Consider the following 20,007-nt stretch of genomic DNA (forward strand, 5'->3'; position numbering starts at 1 on the left):
ACTGCTTTAAAATTAGAAAAACAGAAACAGAGCATAATAAATAGATATTGAGTTACTAAAAAAGTTTCTATGAATATGCATAAGATATCGAGTATTTAAAATGTTCTTATGTCTGACGCAGTATTTGAATTTTTTAAATACTTCATATTCCATATGATTTAGTGAGTTGTCCATTATACCACAGATTAAGAAAAATCAGTAGGTTCCAGGATGGTACTGACAATGAAGGATGCTCTTTATTTTCCTCATTTTTATACATGATAACTTAATTCCAATTTATAAGAATTCTAACCATTGCAACATAGTATTTATCTACTCAAAATCAAAACAAGTTTACTATAAAATATATTTCACCAATGTGCAGAATACCAGAACGACAGTGGATATTCTAATTGGCAGGCAGGACCGGATTAATACAAAAGATGTAGAGACTATCAGCTACTGCAAGTACAGGCTCCCACTGAGGAAAAAAAAAAAAAAAAAAAAAAAAAAAGAAAAAGAAAAAGAAGCACAAAATCCTGCCATAACACCCAGCATGTGCTGGATTTCCACACTCCTGGGAAGACAGTGGAAAAAGAATGATTGCCTCTCTCCAAGGTATTATGGGAATTAGCACACAGCTAACAGGATACACGGATCAGACTGGAAAGGGACTGCAAAAGAGGAACCAGTTTGAAGAACTGCTTGTGGTTTCACTGATTTCCTAACTGGCAATAACTTACAAGCTACAAGAAACAAAGCCTCTCTCCTCTAGCATATCCTTGGCACCTCTGCAGCCAGCATCAAAGGAAACTGGATAACCATTTCCACATTTCAGTCAGTGTACAAAGCCCATTCACTATACATCAGTTGAGCCTGAGCAGAGAAACAACTTGACAAGACAAGCTGAAGCAATATGTGTCAAAGAGATTGAATTCCAGTTTCATATTAGTACAGAAGAAGACAGTGCATGATTATTGCTTGGAGCGTGTGGTTGTTTAGGGGATAATGGTAGTACCTTAACACTGAGCAGTAATGGAAATTGTCTGTCTTGTTCTCATTCTTTCTGAGACAGTCACTTGTGATATGTCTTGTTACACTGCCAGGTCATTTCTCTCTTCAGGGTCCTTAAATATCACCTGTCCAAGTTGACAATACATCTCTCCAATGATGGCATTATGCTTTGTCCCTTGCTAAATAGCTAGACACTCACTTTACCAAGGATGAAAAGTCACACTTTACTTGCAGAAATTAAAATATTAGAGGTTGGACGCTATATTAGAGCTCTACTTCCCAATGCTGCCTCTCTGCAAGGATGCTCAGACCTCAGTATCGAGACATCACAGTGTGCCCAGGCCCACGTCCTCCTTTATGCTCTTGTTTATTACAAAGGGGACTACTCCTAATGTTGCTAAATTCAAAGAAATTGATTGAATTATTGAATTTTCAAACAACAAAATGTATATACTATGACTCTCATATGTTTTAAACGCCATCGTGTTCACTGAGAGGAGCATCTATTACAGAAGCTGCAGTGCTTCCAGTACTGTTCTGTGCAGAAAACAACTCAGCAAAAAACAGACTTTTAGCAAGAGAGACAAAAGAGTTTCTTCGTGAGTTGTCAGCTTTATATTTAAACCCCTCTACAAGTCCACATCAGATGGAGTAAGGAATAGAATGAAACACAGAAAGAAGGATGCTGAGAATAACAGTAGGATATTTAAAGCCAGATTTTGTGCAATTTAAGGCTGAAAAAACAGATTCCAAATGCTACATAAATTTGGGGGTTTTTTGCAACTATTGTTCTTTACTACAATTGCTGCATATTTGTTTTCTAGCCTGTGTGATGGCGTAGACAGGCAGAAAGAAGCCTGCCCATCATACCTGAGCACTTTACACAGACCCACCAGAACAGAACGGTTGCTTCTCAGAGATGGATAAAACACACATTGGCACATGTGTCTACAGAGAGAATAATGTAAAGCGTCCAAGCGTTTTAGGACAACAAAATGCATAATAGGAGCATCTGATATTTTCTAGCAGCCCAGCTGAAGCCTCAACCATGGACCCACAACATATCTATTTCTAACAGATCTTTAAATCACCTGGAGCCATCACAGAAATTATTGTACAGACTTAGAATTCCCACCTTAAACTTGCAAATCCTTTCTTAAACACAGAGACAGTAAGCTGATTTGTGAAAGCAATATTGAAGAGTGATAACACTTTTTTCCTCACTGTGGGATCAGATCAGATAAACACAGGAGAAAAAACTCTACATTTGTGAACTGCCTCAATTTAATGCACATGACAACTAGTAAATTCAGGACTAAATAATTCAAAGAAAGGCATAAACATCATGGTTTATTGATTTCTACTCAATCGTGTTGTTGTGTGTATTTTTTCTCATTGTATAAAGTATGTGCATATGCTCTGATTATGCCCCTCAGTTAAGTGACTATGAAAAATGTCTGCCATCTTAACTTGTTTTTCAAACACTCATTCCCCACCTTTTCCAAGTACTGCTAGGCAAGATAAGCCACATCTAAAAAACTTTTTACTTGTTTCTTTTCTGTAGAGGTTCTTATACTATATTCATCACCATATAAACTGCAAACCTACAAGCATATTATGCCATATGAACAATTTCTACAACATATTATTCATTCTCTCATCCACTGTTTAGGCAGAAGCACCCATATTTCTTTTAAACTTTTAAAATCTGTTTCAAGGCTGAAGGGAAGAAATAGCTGGGGCTGAAGGGGGAGATATGGTTGTGTTAAAAAAGGAACAAGAAAAACCAAACATGAAATGCTGATCATCAGAAAAAGAAATCTTGGTAATGGTAACCTAAGAAATCATCAAGTTGAAGTGGCAGACACACAGTGAGAAAAGAACATGCTTCACTGGCATGATCCTTAATTATGGCTATTCAGCTGATAAGAGACAAGGGCTAAGCCAGAAAAAAATGAAACAACAATTTCAGGAATAAATTGACCTCCACTGATTTCAATATAGTATTTTTGTTGTATTCTTCCCACACTCCCTATCCACCCCTTATAATATCAAACCAACACCAAAAGTCAACTCTGCATGGACAGACAAAAAGCTCTCGGTCACACTAATATAGACACTCTTGCTCTTGTCTGAATACAGACATTACATTAGTGATAAAATTTATCACTGAATGAATAAAAATGTCACCCCTTACATATGACCTTCATTGTATAATATTTTCATCACAAAATATTTAGCATTCAGACAGATAAATTCAAGATCTCATTGCAGCTAGCACAACAAAAGTAAGAAAAGTGCTTGTTCAGAAAAAAAAAATCATGTGTGGTAAATAAATTTGAGAAAAATTGCTGAAAAATTATGAAAAAACATTCATAACCAACCCTGCTCTCCAAATAGCAATGAGACACCAAAGTGAACTTATGTGTCAAAGATGATGCCAAAGGCCATAAACAGAGAGCAGGTTTCTTGAATTGCAGTTCTGCACTGTCTTCAAAGGTCATTACTTTAAGGAAACATGGTACAACTCAACTGGATTATTTATTTGTAATCATCTAAGCTACCACAGGTTGTGAACTGTGAATAGAGCACATCATATTCCCAGTGGGTGCTCATGCTCTGCCATTTAAGCCTAATTGTTAGAGTTCATTTTGCAGACAAGAGAAGGTACATGGTTAAATATATTTTCTCCAGTCCCTATCATTGAGCACAATTTCTGTAAAATAAAGGTAATAAACTGCAAAATATGTACTTATGGTACTGTAAGAGTATCTGAAATGTTTAATTATCTGAATGATAATTTAGCATGTTGTCTTTTCCAAGGGTAATGAAATAGCTTTTAGCAATTAATGACCTGAAAAACAAAATGCATAAAATGAAATAGTTTTCAAAGGTAACCTGAAATGAAAAATAATAGTACACAAAGGAATAAAAGGCTTATGCAGTTGATTTGGAGATGTGAAACAAAGAAAATAAATTTCAATCCCCCCAAGGAATTACGGCCTAAATCATGTCTGTATCTCTAAACTCAGTGTTAATTCTGGTCACACCACATATAAACAACAAGATTTTGTTTCCAAATTTCAACTTTCAGTCAGATATTTTTTATTTTGGTTTTCTAGTCCTCCTGAAAACAAACTCTTGACAATGCCATACCTTTAATTCCATAGAACAGGATGCTACACAGATTTGGAGAGGGGTTGGAGAGATGGAGATAAAAGACTTGAGTCAGAAGAAAAATAATTTGGTAAGCAATTTCAAGATTAGACCTTCAAAAGCTTTAAAACATTCTCCAATGCTAAGGAAAGAGTAAGAAATTTTGCTGTGGTTTAAAGCCAAGGACTACAGGACCTCTTCTAGTTCCAGTGCCTAAGTCTCAGCCCTAATGGTCCATGACTCTCAGATCTCTTTTTCCTCTCTGTACATAAAGACTACTTTTTTTTATTGCATTGCAAATCTTGTACTTGAAACATAGATAAGATTCAGCCAATTCAAACCACTGTAAATTAGAACTCAAGTATTTTTTCAAGTGGTTTTTTTTTTCTACCAGTTTCATAATATTATGTTATTTGTCAACTTTATCATAGTTACATTTTCTTTATAAACTACATGGAACTGCTCCTGATAGGGCACAAACAGAAGAGTTTATTCAATTAATCCATAAAACCAGTTTAGATAGATAAGCCAGTTCTTCTCCATTTGAGTTGATTTTATTCTGGTTTCTTAATCAAAATGCCTTATATCAAATTAAATGCATTAGAGAAAAACAATATCAGCTTTATTAAACAAATCTGTAATTTAATTTTTAAAAAATCAAGTTATTCTGACAAGAGCATTCTATAAATCTGTTGACTGTCACTAATTATATTACTTCCTTAATTCTTCATTAATCAAGCTTGTTATTGGCTGTTCCATTATTCTATTCAGAATTAAAGTCAAGATGACAAGCTTTTAATTAGGTGAACCTAAGCCTTCAGTATTTTTAATGTTTGTTTTTCAAGAGATCTGGAGCTTTCTAGGACTGCTCCAAATGTTTATTTGAAAACAGCAAACAGAACCAGGTAGCGTGTATATACTATTGTCAAACAAAACCAGGTAACACAGTATATACACATTATCTGGTTTTGTTTCTTGTGTTCAAGAGCATTGACAAGTTATTTTTAGGTTTCTGGACCTACTGATCATCTGAGGTGTAACTTGACATCAATTGCTGCTTAATATGCTCTTCAACTCATTGTTAAAATGGACGCTATTTCATTATCATTCCATACAAAAGCATCACATGGTCCATTCTCCCTCTCAGCACCAGCAGGAGGATTTACTGAGAAATAAAGTGAAGAGAGTGAAATTCACTCAGTTCTGCTTCATGCAGTCTAGGTTCAAATTAGGTAAAAAGAATTATGCTGCTCACTATTAAAATGAAACAAAGTTGAAAAAAATAAAAAAGCAAACAAGAATTAAATAAAAATCTCATATTTCTCTAGCAGAAGAAAGCCCAAAGAATTGATGCCTGTAAGAACCAGGGCTTTTGGGAAGAATGACATGATATCTCTTTGTAACGGCTTTGGGGAGAGGGGGGACAGGAAAAATATTGAATGGGGGGGAGAGAAAAAATATTGAATGCATTTGGTAAATATCATCAACATCCCCTGCCACAGCACAGGCTGCTGGTACTGCTTGCCTCTTCCACCCTTCCACTCCTGCTACTCACAGCCCTCCATATCTAATCCACACTACTCTGCCAAAAGTGCCAAACTAACTGAAAAATTAGGATGCTTCCAAAACACTTTAGTGCTGCAATGATCAGAACAACTTAAAAAAAACTTATTAAAATTTCCCCTGATTAATTTTTAATAGACTGATAAATGAAAATACAATAAAAGCCAGTCTCATAAATGTTCGTTTTATTTACGTACTTACCAACTCTCAAACACTATAAAATTAATATTGTATTCCTGAACAGTTGAGAGACCTTAATTATAAAACCAAACTGAAGCATCAAACAGACTAATCAATCATGCTAAAAAAATAAATTATTATTTCAGCTGAAATTAAAAGTAGAAGTCACAGTTCAAAAAAAGAGCTGCAGTCTTCTAAAAAGGAAAGACTATCTCAACCTGCAGTCATGTTTTTAAGAAGCAGACACAGACCAAAAATCTGTTAACATCAGTTCCCCAACTTTGCAGAAGCTCTAATCAGGCTATGAGTTATCTGGCCTGGGTGCACTCACAGCACTTTCAAGTGCTGCAATATGAATTATTGCCCACATCCATTCTTTTACAGCTGGAATGGGCACTGTGGATTAATGTACTGCAATATATTTTCTTGCCATAGACAGTGCTCCTCTCGGAAGTGTGATCTATTGACTAGTTACATGCACTTTGGATAAATCATGGCCGTCTCAGTGCCGTGGCAGGCTCTGCTCTGGGAAAAGCCACGAAACAAACCAAGGTGAGGCAAGAGATGGAGAAATTGCGTGAGAGAGAGGGGAGCTCTGGCTGGTGATGGGAGCTGCTCCTTTTCCTCCCCCTGCCTCTACAACAGAGTGAAGGGGTATCCTGACCTCATGTCCTTCACCAAAAAGAGGTGGTAACTTTACCAAAGCCTTTGCACCAAACCCCTGACTGACCAGTGTGTCAAGTGACAATGACCAAAACCATGTCTTGCTGTAGGTTACTTGTGCCTCCTTAGCCACCGCTAGAGACTTCAAAAAGAAGGCAGAAGAGGCCACTGCACACAACAGAGGCTTTGAAATGTGGGTGGCCATGCTAGAGGAATCCACCTACCCAGGTCTGCTATGCTAACTCTAAGTGAAGGGCATCAGAGTGATTTCCTGCTGAATATGATAGATACTATACTATAAAAAACTAGCCACAAACAAAATTCTTCCCAAAAATGAAGCAGGAGAGAATTCAGGGAGCCCATGCCTTGTGTAACATGGCACTCAAAATGTTGAAGGAAGAAAGTTTCCAGTTAGTGCAGAGGGAACTCACAGCTGCAAGTACCAAATAAATGATACTAAGCAAGGTTGAATATAGCAAACAAAAAAAGTTGAAAACTAATTTAGGGGAGGTCACCGTCTGAACTTGCAGTTTACTGCCAATTCAACTGAGTCATCAGCATTGCTCTCCTTTGAAAAAGATGATACCATGCTTAATTTGCACAATCTGACAAGAACTTGGCTGGGCAATCTGCCTGGTCTCTTGCTAGGTAAGTCAGATGCACTACAGTCCTTTCTTATGGATATAAGCATCATTAGGATTCTATAAGTGGGATGGGTATCTCAGCAGTGGCAAGCAGCACAATAAGCAGAGCATGGTTGCTGGTGCCAGATGATGGTCCAAATCAGATGGCTCTTCTACAGCGTGCCTTCTCACTTAAAATTCTCGTATTCAGTCTTAACAGGAGTATGATGAAATTCCTCAGTCCCGACTTTGTCTATTGTTTTAATATCTCCCTGCTCCACCTCCCCAAACACAACCCAGTTGATAAGCCTATATGGAACAAGACTGGTGCATTTGGAATCTGAGAGCAAGATCTTAAATGGTTCCAATTGTTACCTGGCCAAAAGCCCAGAAACAGTCACAAGTGCCAAACACATTTGTAAAAACAACAGCAACTTATAAATATTGGTGTAATGAGGGTTCTTCTGGAACGATAAATGTAAAGTAATTTTTAAAATATCATATTAATTTAGTTTCAAGTTGTTCATCTTTAGTTTATTTCAAAATGCATTCAAACCATAATCAACAAAAATATGAGCAATAAAACCAGGTAATTTAAGCACTCAAAAGGTATTCACATTGTCCTTGAACCTATAGTCTAAGATGATAATATCTACTTTGTATTTCAAGTAGAATTTTTATCTTATTTCCCTCAAAGAGAGCCGTTTTTCTGTAAAGGTAAAAATTTCTGTCACCATTAAAAAAAAAGTTGAAAATTATGCACTTATCTGTATTTTTATTATTTTAACCAATGGCAGTTGCACTACTGCAAGGGACACTAATGAAGAGCACAGCTTATCTGTTCAGTGCTGTATATTGCAGGAGCCTTCCGTGATGTTGACTCTATTCAATTTTATAAACACATTGCCTCATATTCCAATATCCTAAATTCTCTTGTACAGCACACTGCAAAGCTTATAGAACCAGGTCCTCGCCCTAAACCCTCTGCCTTGGCTCTGCAAGAGTAAAAGGCAACAAACACAGAGTGAAGTAGCACTGCGCACATCCCACATCAGCACATCCAGATTCTATACTAAAATGTCCCTCTCACTTCCCTCCTTTTAAAAATAATTCACAATTTTTATGTAACCACAACAACATTTTAGTTCTCCAGATGGTCATGCAGGGTCACTTTCTCAATGGCAACCTCTCTGGGGTCCCTCAGTTATAAATCTCAAGACAATAATCAAAAGCCCTTGAGCTTCCTTTTGTCTTTCAATATTTTTCCATGCTTTGCTTTTTTTGTTTGTTAGAGAAGAACTCAGCAGTATCCTGCACTCTGAATATATTGTTTCTGAAATTAATCCTTGTAGAAACTGTACACAAACATTCTGCACTTGAAAAGGCAGCAGAAAGCAGCCCAGCTCCCAAGCCCAACTGCAGGTGTTCATGTGCCAGAATTGCGTCGCTGAACCAGCATCACCTGCTCTGGTGCTTTGAGGCTGGCTGTTACCAATAGCAGGTGTCTATGGCAGATAAAGATTTTCAACAATGAAATAACAATAATGACAATAGCAATATTAATAACATTGATAAATATTTTTCCTTTCTTGGCTCTGCTAGAGCTATAAAGCTTCCCCCCTGTCCTTACTCATTTCATTATCAAGACCAAAAAATGAAAACACACAGCACTATTTTCTCCAACTGTTTTACAATTCTTCATGTTTTTCTGAAATATCACACCTTGTGCTGAACTTCAGTAAAGTAGGAGCAAGCAATTCCACTGTGTAAATATATTAAGCTCTGGACAGGCTGAACTATTGACCTCCTTTGCTGCCAAGATATCAGTTAATCATAAAACTGAGCTGCGAGCTGTTACTCAGAAGCAGCAGCCAACATTAAGAGAACAACTTCTAATTCAGAGTTTAAAAAGCAGGCTAAGTGGACAATTTTAGATTATCACGTATTTCCTACACCCTGCCCCTCTCCCCTATCCCCTCAAGGGAGGGAAGGCAATAACAACTCAGAGGATACTCAGAAGGACAACACACCCCAGAGCCACAGAAAACAGCCTCAAGGATTACTTCTGGTTAAAGTGTTACTCTCTGCCTTTTGTTTTGGTGTTAGAATCCTGGAGAAGTGAATAATCTGAGCAATGACCCCAGGCAAGAGGTGAAGTCAGAATGAAATAAAGCTCAGGTGCCCTGTGAGGACTGAGAGGGAGGCAGTACCTTTCAGCATCAGCAGCTGAGAACACAATGCCTTGGTCATGCCATCATGGGTGGTGCTTAAAAGAGGAAATAAAGCACACACCTGGCTCTTACAGAGGGTAATGTAAGAAAATAGTGTTTTTCTTCAGATGTGTCAGGCTTCAGCCATTTAAAAACACTCAGTGGTTTCACATATTTGATTGCTCAGCACTATCTTTAATCACAGACTGATAAAATAATACATCTAAGAAAATGCTTTCGCTTCAGCACAGGAAAGATTACCTGGGAAATGCCGGGTAGACAAGCAGGCTGTCAGAGGACTTAACTAGTGGAAGAATTATCCCTTCATTAAAGAACAATTTTGTTTAGCATTAGTGGAAACATTTAGTAAATGAGTCACCAGACACTAGTTTTGCTATGAGGAAGACAGAAAATTATCTAAATACCTAATAATAACAGTGCACTTTTGACCATGAGATAAGTATGATCATCACTCAAATCACTAAGGAGTAGAATGCATCTCCAGCTAAGCAGAGGACAATTGATCAATAATATGTTATTAAGAAATAGCATGAAATTCTAAATACTGAATGAATTATGGGGGAAGGGTATTTGAAACCTCATTTGAAAACAATGTTGATATTTGCTTAAGCATTAAACAGAGAGCAGAATAATAGCTTATTCTCATTATTTTTTCAGCGAGTTTGCTGTCGCTGCTTGGAATGTAAACTTTAATTCTTACAAGCTCATCAGATCAACATTCACTAATGCACACTTTTTAATCTGTATAGAGAGCAGTCAAACTTCATGTTAAAAATTCATTTATTTTCCACCATTCCATCTGATACTGAGCAGATAATCAATTATAACTTATTTCAGAATTTGAACTAGTGTGTGTAAAACTCGTGGAAAGAAAAAGTTGACAAAGAGCATTGACAGAAAAGAGAGTATCTGTCTGAAAAATAAGTGAGCTTGTCAGAAATGAGAATTAGGAATAATTGAAGAAACTCCAGAAAGAAGATATTGCTGCAGAGATGTCATCTAATACAGCGCAGTAAATCACCTGCCAGTCACTGGTACAATACCGGCAGCAGCAGATACTGCAGGGTGATATATTCCATTATTACCTTTGCCTTTTCTTATAAATCTTTGCTTTGGAAGAGACTAATTTTGATGTTTATAATTTGCCTTTTAAAAGCAAAATATTAGTATATTCAACCAAAAAAAAAAAAAAAATCACATTGACAAGGACCTGGAGTTATCTATCAGAAGCCTTGGGAGAACAGTGCAGAAAAAGAAGGTCTGTCTCATTTTCCAGACAGGTGAGGAGGCAGCAAGGCATTCAATCTGGTTCTGTCTCTGACTCATCCCTGATGATGTACACAATATTTCAGTCTTCACAAATCCTTGTTGACATACCTTCTTCTAGCTGAAACTAGCTAGTAGTAACAATTATTTGCCTTCACTTTAATGAAATAGGAAGAATCAGTCTCACTGCAAGGTAAACAGCTTAAAATTTTATTATTAAAATTATGCACGCTGTCATAGAAAGTTCAGAATTTTCTTCTCACGTATTTTTTTGATCTGCTTAACTCCATAGTGGATTAAATTGAGTTGAATTTTTTTCTCAAGCCAGATCAGATTTCGGAGCCTTATATGTGAGTGTTATGTTAAAAAAAATTAAAAATAAAAACACACCCACAATAACATGATTTCCCCAATGAGGTTTCTAAAAATGTGTCACATAATTACTTCCTTTCCCACAAAAAATCTTTACTCTGTCACAACCCGGGTAAATTAAATTACGTTTCTTCAAGTGCTATGAAAACAACCTGAACACTTCAATTTGCTAGTCTCAGCTCAGCCTCTTTAAAACAGAAGCAGTTTTCCAATTCCTACTTTTTCAGACAAATGTCTAAGCCAATTCTGTACAATAAACCAATACTTTAACCTTACTTAGATCTCAAAGACCGACATCTTAACTAAGATAGACACGTAGATCTTTCTACTTCACTGGAAAGACAGACTAAATTATAAATACAATTACAAACTCCAAAAGGTGCCTTCAGCTGGGTCTTACTCCAGCTACAAGTATCAGCTTCTGACAGTACTGTGAGCAACTTTAAAAAAGATTCTCTAATTTTCTGCAATTCATACCCACTAACCTAGTCTGTTAGAATTCCTGGCTTCTGGTCCAGACCCTGACACTCTTCCTTCAGTAAACAAAGTGAGCATTCATCCGTCAGAGATCTGTCTTCAACTTGAGGAAAAAACCTATTTATATTTCTGATTCACATATGCATATATATATATGACATATGAAAACCTGAGACTCCAGCTTGTCCTTCTGATTACTTTAATGCAGTTGTGAATAGATGGTTATCAACACTCTTTGCTAAATCAAATACTGTGCCAACTTTAACATATTGTCAGGCCCTAGAAGTCTTGAGACTAGAAGGGAAAACCCCACAATTTAATTTTTGCTTATTTTCCTCACAGTCTGATATTCAAATCTATAATTTTTCTCCCCTGAAACTATGAGACATAGGGTAGTCTCTTTTTTCTTATGAAAGCTGAGATTAAAATAACTTTAAATAGCTTTAGAAGGAACAGCATATCACACAAGTTGACAGTGTTTAATCTTCTTGGTGCTGGCCACGAAGGGGAACTCTGAGAAACAGGAAGCAAACTGCAGGGCTCAGCTGCACGTGATTTTGGTACCAGAAGTCAAAAATGGAGAAAACACTCTATTTGTATTTTCAATTGTATTCTACAATTTACAGAATCATAGAATAGCCTGAGATGAAAGGGTCCTATAATAACCTGGTCCTACTCTCAGTCCTGCACAGGAGAGCCCCAAGAGTCCCCACGAGCCTGAGAGCACTATCCAAACACTTCTTGAACTCTGGCAGGCTTGCTGCTGTGACAACTTCCCTGGGGAGCGGTCATAGCTAGAGATTTTAGTATTTGTATTTTAGTTCTTGGAGATTCTGTCAGGCTGTGCGTAACTGCTTGGGAAAAGGCAAATGATGCAGAAGTACGCTAGTTTCTTTTTTTCCCTCCACAAGTCTATTTCTTAAAAATATCCTTTTTCCCATGCAATTTGCCTTATGTGCAAGTTTACTTAAAATGTAATTGAAAATATGAAGGTGAAGAAACAAGGAGGTCAGGACTTTCCAGAAATCAAGAGGTCCCTTTCCTTACGTGATGAGAAGCAAAATGTTTTCTTAGATTTCTAACTTCTCACTTTCTATTCTACCCTCCAAGGGTTAGCCACCTAGAACAATGACCAGGCAAAGTAGAGGACTCGGCAAACAACCCAGAAACTTGGGGATCCCTGTGGGCGTGAAGGAAATCCTTAAGTCCTGATACAAGTTCATTGGAGCCAACAGGCCCGCCAATCAATCAAACCATAAAGTAAACAGCTTTGGGATTTTTGTTAATTTTTCCATAGCAACACTCACCAGCACACTTGGTCCTGGTGATGAGTGGTGGTCCTGGCTGCCCCGTGCCACCTTCCCCCGGGCGGGTAAGCAGGACCCGAATCTCGTATTCAGTGTCAGGGTCCAGGTGCCACAGCTTGTACGTTGGTGCATTGACAGCGTGGGTCTCGGTCCAAGTCCCAGATGTCATCCTGTACTCCACTTCTTTCAGGATAATGGGGCCATCCCCAATGATGGAGTTGGCATTCAGCTGGATGAGCAAGTAGGTGGGCCCAACGCCCAGCAGCTGCGGGGGTGCTATTGGCCGAGGCGGCTCTGCAGGGGAGACAAAAAATAAGGCAGCGATGAAACAAAAGCTGGAAAAGCCACTAAGAGGAGGGGTCTCTACACAGGGAGCTGTCAGAGTTTGGTCAGCAAACATTCCAAACCAGAGCAAGAAATTCAAACTGACATGAGTGAAGAAGTGCTGAGGAGAATTTCAGCTGATAGAAGTGAGTGGCGCACTACTGGTATCTGCTCAATGCTGTATTTTCCTTCTAAAAATCTCAGCTAGAGACCACAAAATCATGTCTGATTTATATATTGCTGCTGCTTGAGATTTTTTTTTTCTCAGAAAAACTATGCTCATTTATATAATTTACTATACCAATAACTTGAAATTTTCTTTTATTGACTGAAGCCACATTTGCACTTTCCATATAGAAAGAGCTGCAAGAAATGATACACTACCCCTGCACAGAATATTCTTAAAAATGAATATCACTGCAGTTAATCTGAAATCCACTGGATGCAGTTAGGGAAAAGGATGCAGATGCTTATTACAGGCATTCAGAATATCAGAACTGAGCAAAGCTGCCAGGAGAATGACAAAATAAAGACATACGGCAACAACGTATAATATTTTATTCTTTAGTAAGTTACTACTGATTTTGAAACTTGAACAATAGTATGTGTGTTGCCTTTTGTCATCCCCTCTTCTCATCAGCTTCTGCCTGCCTATATATTTCAATGCAGCTGCAGAGTGAAAAAGGTAATGACAGCCCAAACAGAAAGAGGTAGTCCCCCCTACCCTGAGAAATGTTAACATAGAAAGATTGTCTCAGCATGATTTATTTTAAGAAACGATCACAAGCAACAAGTATTTTTCTAATAAAATGAATTCACTGATAAACATGGAAGGTTCATTTTCATTCCAGATGGCTCATATTTCAGCTAATTTGTTTCAGTTAATTAGGCAACAATGCTAAATTCAGTGCACACTGGGGTTTCACATAGCAGTGATGCAGAACTAACAAATCAGCAACTCTGAGCAGGTAGAGGAGATCTCATGGCCAGTACATTAAAAATAACTTTTAACACCAGACCATAAGATTTCCCTAGCAGGGGACCTTTAGATTCTACACAACAGAAGACAAGACACAGATGCATTGTACATATTCTGCCTTCCAGGGATGATGCCATCAGTGTCAATGACAGAACAAATGGTGGGGTGTGCTGGACCTCCTCTGACATCCCATCCTCCCTGCATGATGAAGTTCAGCCCCTGGTTCTGCCTGCTTCCCTTCCAGGTATCACAGCTTGCTCCAAACAGTATATTTACCAGCTCTATAAGTAAACAGGTTTCCTAGATCTTGGCACATATCTTGAGGGCATTTTTCTAAATTAGCTCCTTCTCAAACCACTCAGTTTGGAGACCAGGGAGTCTGTAGCCATGCCATAGTGGCTGCAATGGGACCTGATATTTTCCTCCTAGAGTGAAAGGTGAGTGCTCCAAGGTGTTTCCATTTCTGCTTTAGGATATATAAAACTATAAAAAGTACTTCAATTAATTATTAACCTTTTACCCTTCTTTGGCAATGTATGTTCTTATGAATTAATTTAGATCCCTACCTGCATCAAAGCTCAGAAACGCAACTGGCCATAATGAGGGCAGTTTATTGGCTGTGGAGCTAACATATTAAATGTCCAGCTAATGTATTCTAAGGTCAGTGTATATTACAGCAGAAAACACCATCACTGATGAGCATGATGCACTACCAACTCCAAGTTATAAACTTCTAAAACATATGGCTCTGTTTAGAAGTATACACTTTGATTAAGAGCTGGATTATCACAAATAAAACCTCACATTAATGAGGGCATTGCCTTTTAAGTTTTTATGTTAAGAAGTAAAGCACATTCTTATATTAGCATACGCATTTTGTTTTTAAGCTCTTGAGGCCAAGGAGACTTATTTATAAAGTCTCTCCCAGTTCCAATAAATTATGCATGAATTTTAATCAGTTAGCAAATGAACAAGTAATTGTTCTTCAGCATTATTAATATTCTTCATAATATAATATACTATCAGAACCAGAGGTGAGATGCAAGCAGAAATCCCAAAAGTACACTAAGTATCAACTGAAGCATGCAATCCCAATATACCAGGATAAACTTTTCTGATGTTACCCAATTAGCTTTCTATTAATTATTCCCATTCATTATTCTATAACCACATCTCCAATTATAATTTGAAATCACAATTTCCTTTTGTATATACAGCAGCCTGAAACTTTTACAGTTTAAAAATTGCCATTGATAGCTAAAAAAGATAGAACAAAGCCATTATTAATGTTTTGGTTGCCATTCCCCTATAAAATGCCACACATATCAATAATATTTTCTTTCAGTGAGTTTTAAAACATAATTCAAATCCTTCAAGGAAGTATATGTTGCCGGCTTTTTTTACCCCAGCAATCTGGGTCCACCTGTAGTAAATAATCCAGTTTCAGGGTGCCCTGAGAAGACAGCCTGCCAAAAATGAAAAACCTCTTACATGAGGCATGAAAAATAAAAGGAGATGCATGAAAAAGTACCCTAAAGAAAATCACCCTCTCAGAAGTTTGTTCTGGCTTAAAACAACATAAAAACTCAGCTTCAGCCCAGCCAGGTGATGGCTTAGATGTTCAGAGCCTAGATCAGAGGTAGAACTGCAGGAAGTTGAGGCTCACCAGGCACCCACCACAGCAGCTTTCCTCCTGCCTGGCCCTGTCAATGTGCTCCAAGGGAGGTGGCCCTGTCTCAGATGCATTTTGTGGCTTCCAGCCACCCAGACGCAAAGCCAAGCGAGGCAGCATGGTGATGTCCCTCCATACTCCCCCTGCCTTGATCATTCCAACCCAACAGGAGAGCTGTGCCCCTTATTTATGCCAAAAAGAACCGACCTTCCTCAATTACTATGAGGAGATATGGCTAAGGCACACAGTATTCCCAGCAACCAATTTTCCTTGAGCTCAGTTTCCCTTTCCTCAGCCATGAACTCTCTGTGAAAAGCCATAATGTTCTAAACCATAACCTCTGGAAAAATATTTCAATCCATAGATGGTTTAACTTATCAGTAGAATCACAGTTTTAATAGGCATTTGAGATACACTAAAAAGTTTGATCAAAGACCCTGCAATGGTGAGTTTCATTTCTTCCTTTGCTAAGCACAAAATTTAAGATTCCTTACCCAATGTAACCAGTTTAATTATCAACTCATTTTCTGACTACAGTTTTAGCCAGTGTATAAAGGTGTTAAATCTGATTAAATCCTTCTAGTTTTCACGGCCACTAACATCTCAGGAAGACTATATTAAAAGACCACTTGTACATCTGCAAGATATTAAATAAATGAAAGTGTTTTCATGCATAGCATGTTGCAGTATTTGGTCAGCTCTGGTTTTGACATAAAATGCCCACAGCTAAGGTAATAAAAAATTAAGACTGACATTTCATCAGTACTAAGTTCTCATTCTGCTGAGCTACTAGCAGTACATTATGCTCACATCAGTATGTATATGACATTGTATATTAAACATAGTGTGATATTTAGGCACCAATGACTAGAATAAGCATGCAACTTCAACCTCCTCTACCACTCTTCCTACAGTTAAGTTGTTGTGTCATATTTTTAATATGAAACATTGTATGCAAATAATTACACATTCACAAGCAGAAAAGCAACCAGAAAAGGTCATTAGTGCTATTTGTATAGTAACTAATATACATAAAATTTCCAATAGTCTCAAGCCACATATGCACACTATACTACATTGCCTTCCAAGATTAAACACTTCCTAAATTAAAAACAAAGGAAGGTAGCTTCATTTGTATCTTACTGGCAACTGTATACTGTTAATGATCAGTTCAAAGCAAAAAATAAAAGTAAACCAGAATCCTACATATTGTTCCATTTTGGAGGAAAGGCTGATACTGCATGCATGCCTGTTAAAACCTTATTTTCACATCTTATTTACAAGAGCCATGTTTTGCTGAGCATAACATGTACCACTCGCAAGAGACTCTTGCTAGACAGCAGAAGGGTTTGGAGAGGTGGGGAGGAGAGGGCTGGTCAGCCCATAGCCCAGACACTCAGAGCAGGTAGCAGGTGCGTGCCTTCATCCACTCTCATCCTGCACTTGTGCCTTGTACAGGACCTGCACACACTGATGCTGGGCAGTGATAGCTTGCAAGTCCCCTCCACTCATGCACACACTGTTCCTTCCCTCTGGTGACAGCATGTTCATTTTGCTCTGTGATATCTCACACCAAGCCATATATTTGGTATGCTGATGAGCATTAACTGCTGAACCCAATGCACACAATAAGGGTAATCACAAACAGTTTAATTTTTACAAGTATAAAAAAGCATCCATTCATTATAGGAAGACCAACATCAGCTTCACCTCCCCAGAAACTAAAATTGATTTTTTAATTACACCATAAATATCAAGAAAGTAGGTCAACCAAAATACAAAGTTCCTTTAAAAATTGTCATAATTCAAAGAAACAAAAATATGAAATCATGTAAATACAGCTAATACTAGATGTTCTAGGGATTATGGCAAAAATGTCTCCACAAATGACTCAAGACTGACCCAGCTCCCACCTAACTCATTTCCTTTTCTAGGAAAATTTCTTGCAAAGCTGTTTAAGCATGTCTGCATAATTTTTACAAGTTGTTTGGTTTTCTAGTTGAATTCAGCTGAAGTTCAGTGCCTGACCCACACTGGCTATGCCTTGTTGGAGCACAATTTTTGCCACAGGAAGCCCTGTGGGACCAGGGGCCCCCGGTGTGGGACACCCAGGCAATGGGAGACACCCAAGGCATAAAGGGGTCAGGGCTAAATCCCTGCTTGCCAGGAGCTGGACCTGTGGAGAAACGTGCCTCTGCACTGGGCTCCAGATTCACATGGAGATATCGTGGCAAAGCCGCATCACAACACCCATGGCATGGGGGCAGAAGGACATGGGGAAGCAGGCTGCCAATTCCTTGCAAGACCTACACTGCTTCAGTACTCTGTGTTCTGGAAGATTACATACTGCTCTAGAGAGTCATGTGTTTTTAAAAGTATCGAAAACTAAAAGAAGTAGAAATATTTGTTTAAAATTTGGAGAACGTGAATGACATTTAGAAGAAAAAGTTATAGCAGTCAAGTACTAGCAGGGGAACAACATTCTTGGTCTTAAAAGCTGGTTAATACAGCAGAAAAAAAGAATTAACAAGAAGTAGTGACCGAAAACTCAAATTCAAAAAGAGTATTAAGCCACAATGGAACAATGAGAACAGTAACTGAAGAACAATAACAGTAGGAAAATCTGCATTGTCTTAATTTTAACCTGGGGAGAGAACAGAAGATGTTTCTCATACCTACCGCTCCAAAGAAGTATAACTGAAAGAAAATATGCAGTCATGAAGGTGGTGACAAAATGAATTGTGAAAGGTTTGAAAATAAAAACAAACCATGGAGGCTTTGAGCCCAAAGACTTTGTTTTTTGGTTTTTATTTTATTTTTGCAAAAATCATTCTGCATGTGGCATATCTTTAATACAGACTAGAAATATTTCATTCAGCTCTCCAAAATTGTAAGGAAGTACTGCTCTTACAGAAAAAAAAAAAAAATCAGAATTTAAGACAAATAAGTTTATTTTGTACTTGGCATACCTGCAAGGACACCTGGCTGTCATCTACACTGATAGCAGCCTGACAAGACTTGCCACCCCTCAGCACCAGTACAAGGTGTATTAACATAAACGGGGGACTTTGCCAACTAATGGGAAAGCATTACGCAAAACACTACTTGCCTGATAGGAAACTCTTCTGGCTCAGTTAAAAAGCAGAGGACTGAAGGATGCCAAGCTGAAAGCACAGACCTGATGAGCAGCATGAACCTTCAAGTCACAGAAAAAAAATAAACTGCAGTCACTCTGCAGTTTATTTTTAAATTTCCAACAAGATCTTAAGTTTTGTCTTTCCGTGCATGACAGACTACACTCACATCTATCTCCCTATATGCTCCATCTCTAATGATTCCTTTGGTCCTTAGTGGTTTTGCTGAATAACTCATGCAAGACAAAATATGCCTCAGATAGTTTGTGCAACACATTGAGGACAGTTCAGTAATGGGAGATGAGCAGTCTCCTTGGCTTCTGAAAATCAGGAAATGCAAAAAACTGGGAAAAAGAAAAACCCCAAAGCCAAAATGTGGCATATTTTCTTTTTCAACATTACTGAAAACACACCTCTAGGTCTACATTGCCCCAAGACCTAACCACTAATCAGACTTCACATGGAAAGTCCAATAAACAAAATCATATCAGGACAATGTTAACTACTCAATTCATAGGCGCAGACACACAGCCAGCCTTAGGTGAGAAATGCTGCCATGAGGGACATAGTTAATGAGATCCTTGCCTGCACACCACATAGTGCTACTTGCTTTTCTCGCCTCAGCAGCCCACCTTATTCTTGTGACAAAGGGGAAGAACAAGCGCAAGCTTATTCTCAGCCAGACATACCATACATCAGCTCCATAGATTACTCCTGCCCAAGAGACACAATGCATCTGAAAAACGTCAGAATAAAGGAGGATGAGCTCAACTGCTGGGCAGGGCACATTGCAGAGGCTGCAGGAAAGCATGCTTTCTTAAACCATCTGCAGCCCTCAAAATAACTCACCTCAGAGAAGTTTTACAATCACCTCCACTACTGCAAGGCCAAATACTGCTGAGGAATTAACAAAATAAAAACCCAACCAGCTGCAAGTCCTCTGGAGCTCTCACAAGCCTCGGCCATTTAATTAATAATTCCCCAAACCATCAGTTGGCTTTTCTATTTGTTCATAAACTCATTTACCATTTCCTTAATAAATTTGTTTCTTTTCCTTTTTTCCTCCC

The 20,007-nt window shown here is 38.1% G+C and overlaps 1 protein-coding gene across 8 annotated transcripts in view; it reads right to left on the bottom strand.

Annotated features, from left to right (window-relative positions):
- PTPRK (protein tyrosine phosphatase receptor type K) overlaps positions 1-20,007 on the bottom strand; it is a 388,545-nt gene that overhangs the window by 148,503 nt on the left and 220,035 nt on the right. For all 8 annotated transcript variants that reach the window (XM_064708032.1, XM_064708028.1, XM_064708031.1 and 5 more), the window contains exon 7: positions 12,832-13,125. In XM_064708032.1, coding sequence (XP_064564102.1) covers positions 12,832-13,125 — 294 coding nt within the window. The remainder of the gene's footprint in view (positions 1-12,831; positions 13,126-20,007) is intronic.

The sequence above is a fragment of the Zonotrichia leucophrys genome, chromosome 3 (assembly GCF_028769735.1).
Source record: "Zonotrichia leucophrys gambelii isolate GWCS_2022_RI chromosome 3, RI_Zleu_2.0, whole genome shotgun sequence".
NCBI classification, from domain to species: Eukaryota; Metazoa; Chordata; class Aves; order Passeriformes; family Passerellidae; genus Zonotrichia; species Zonotrichia leucophrys.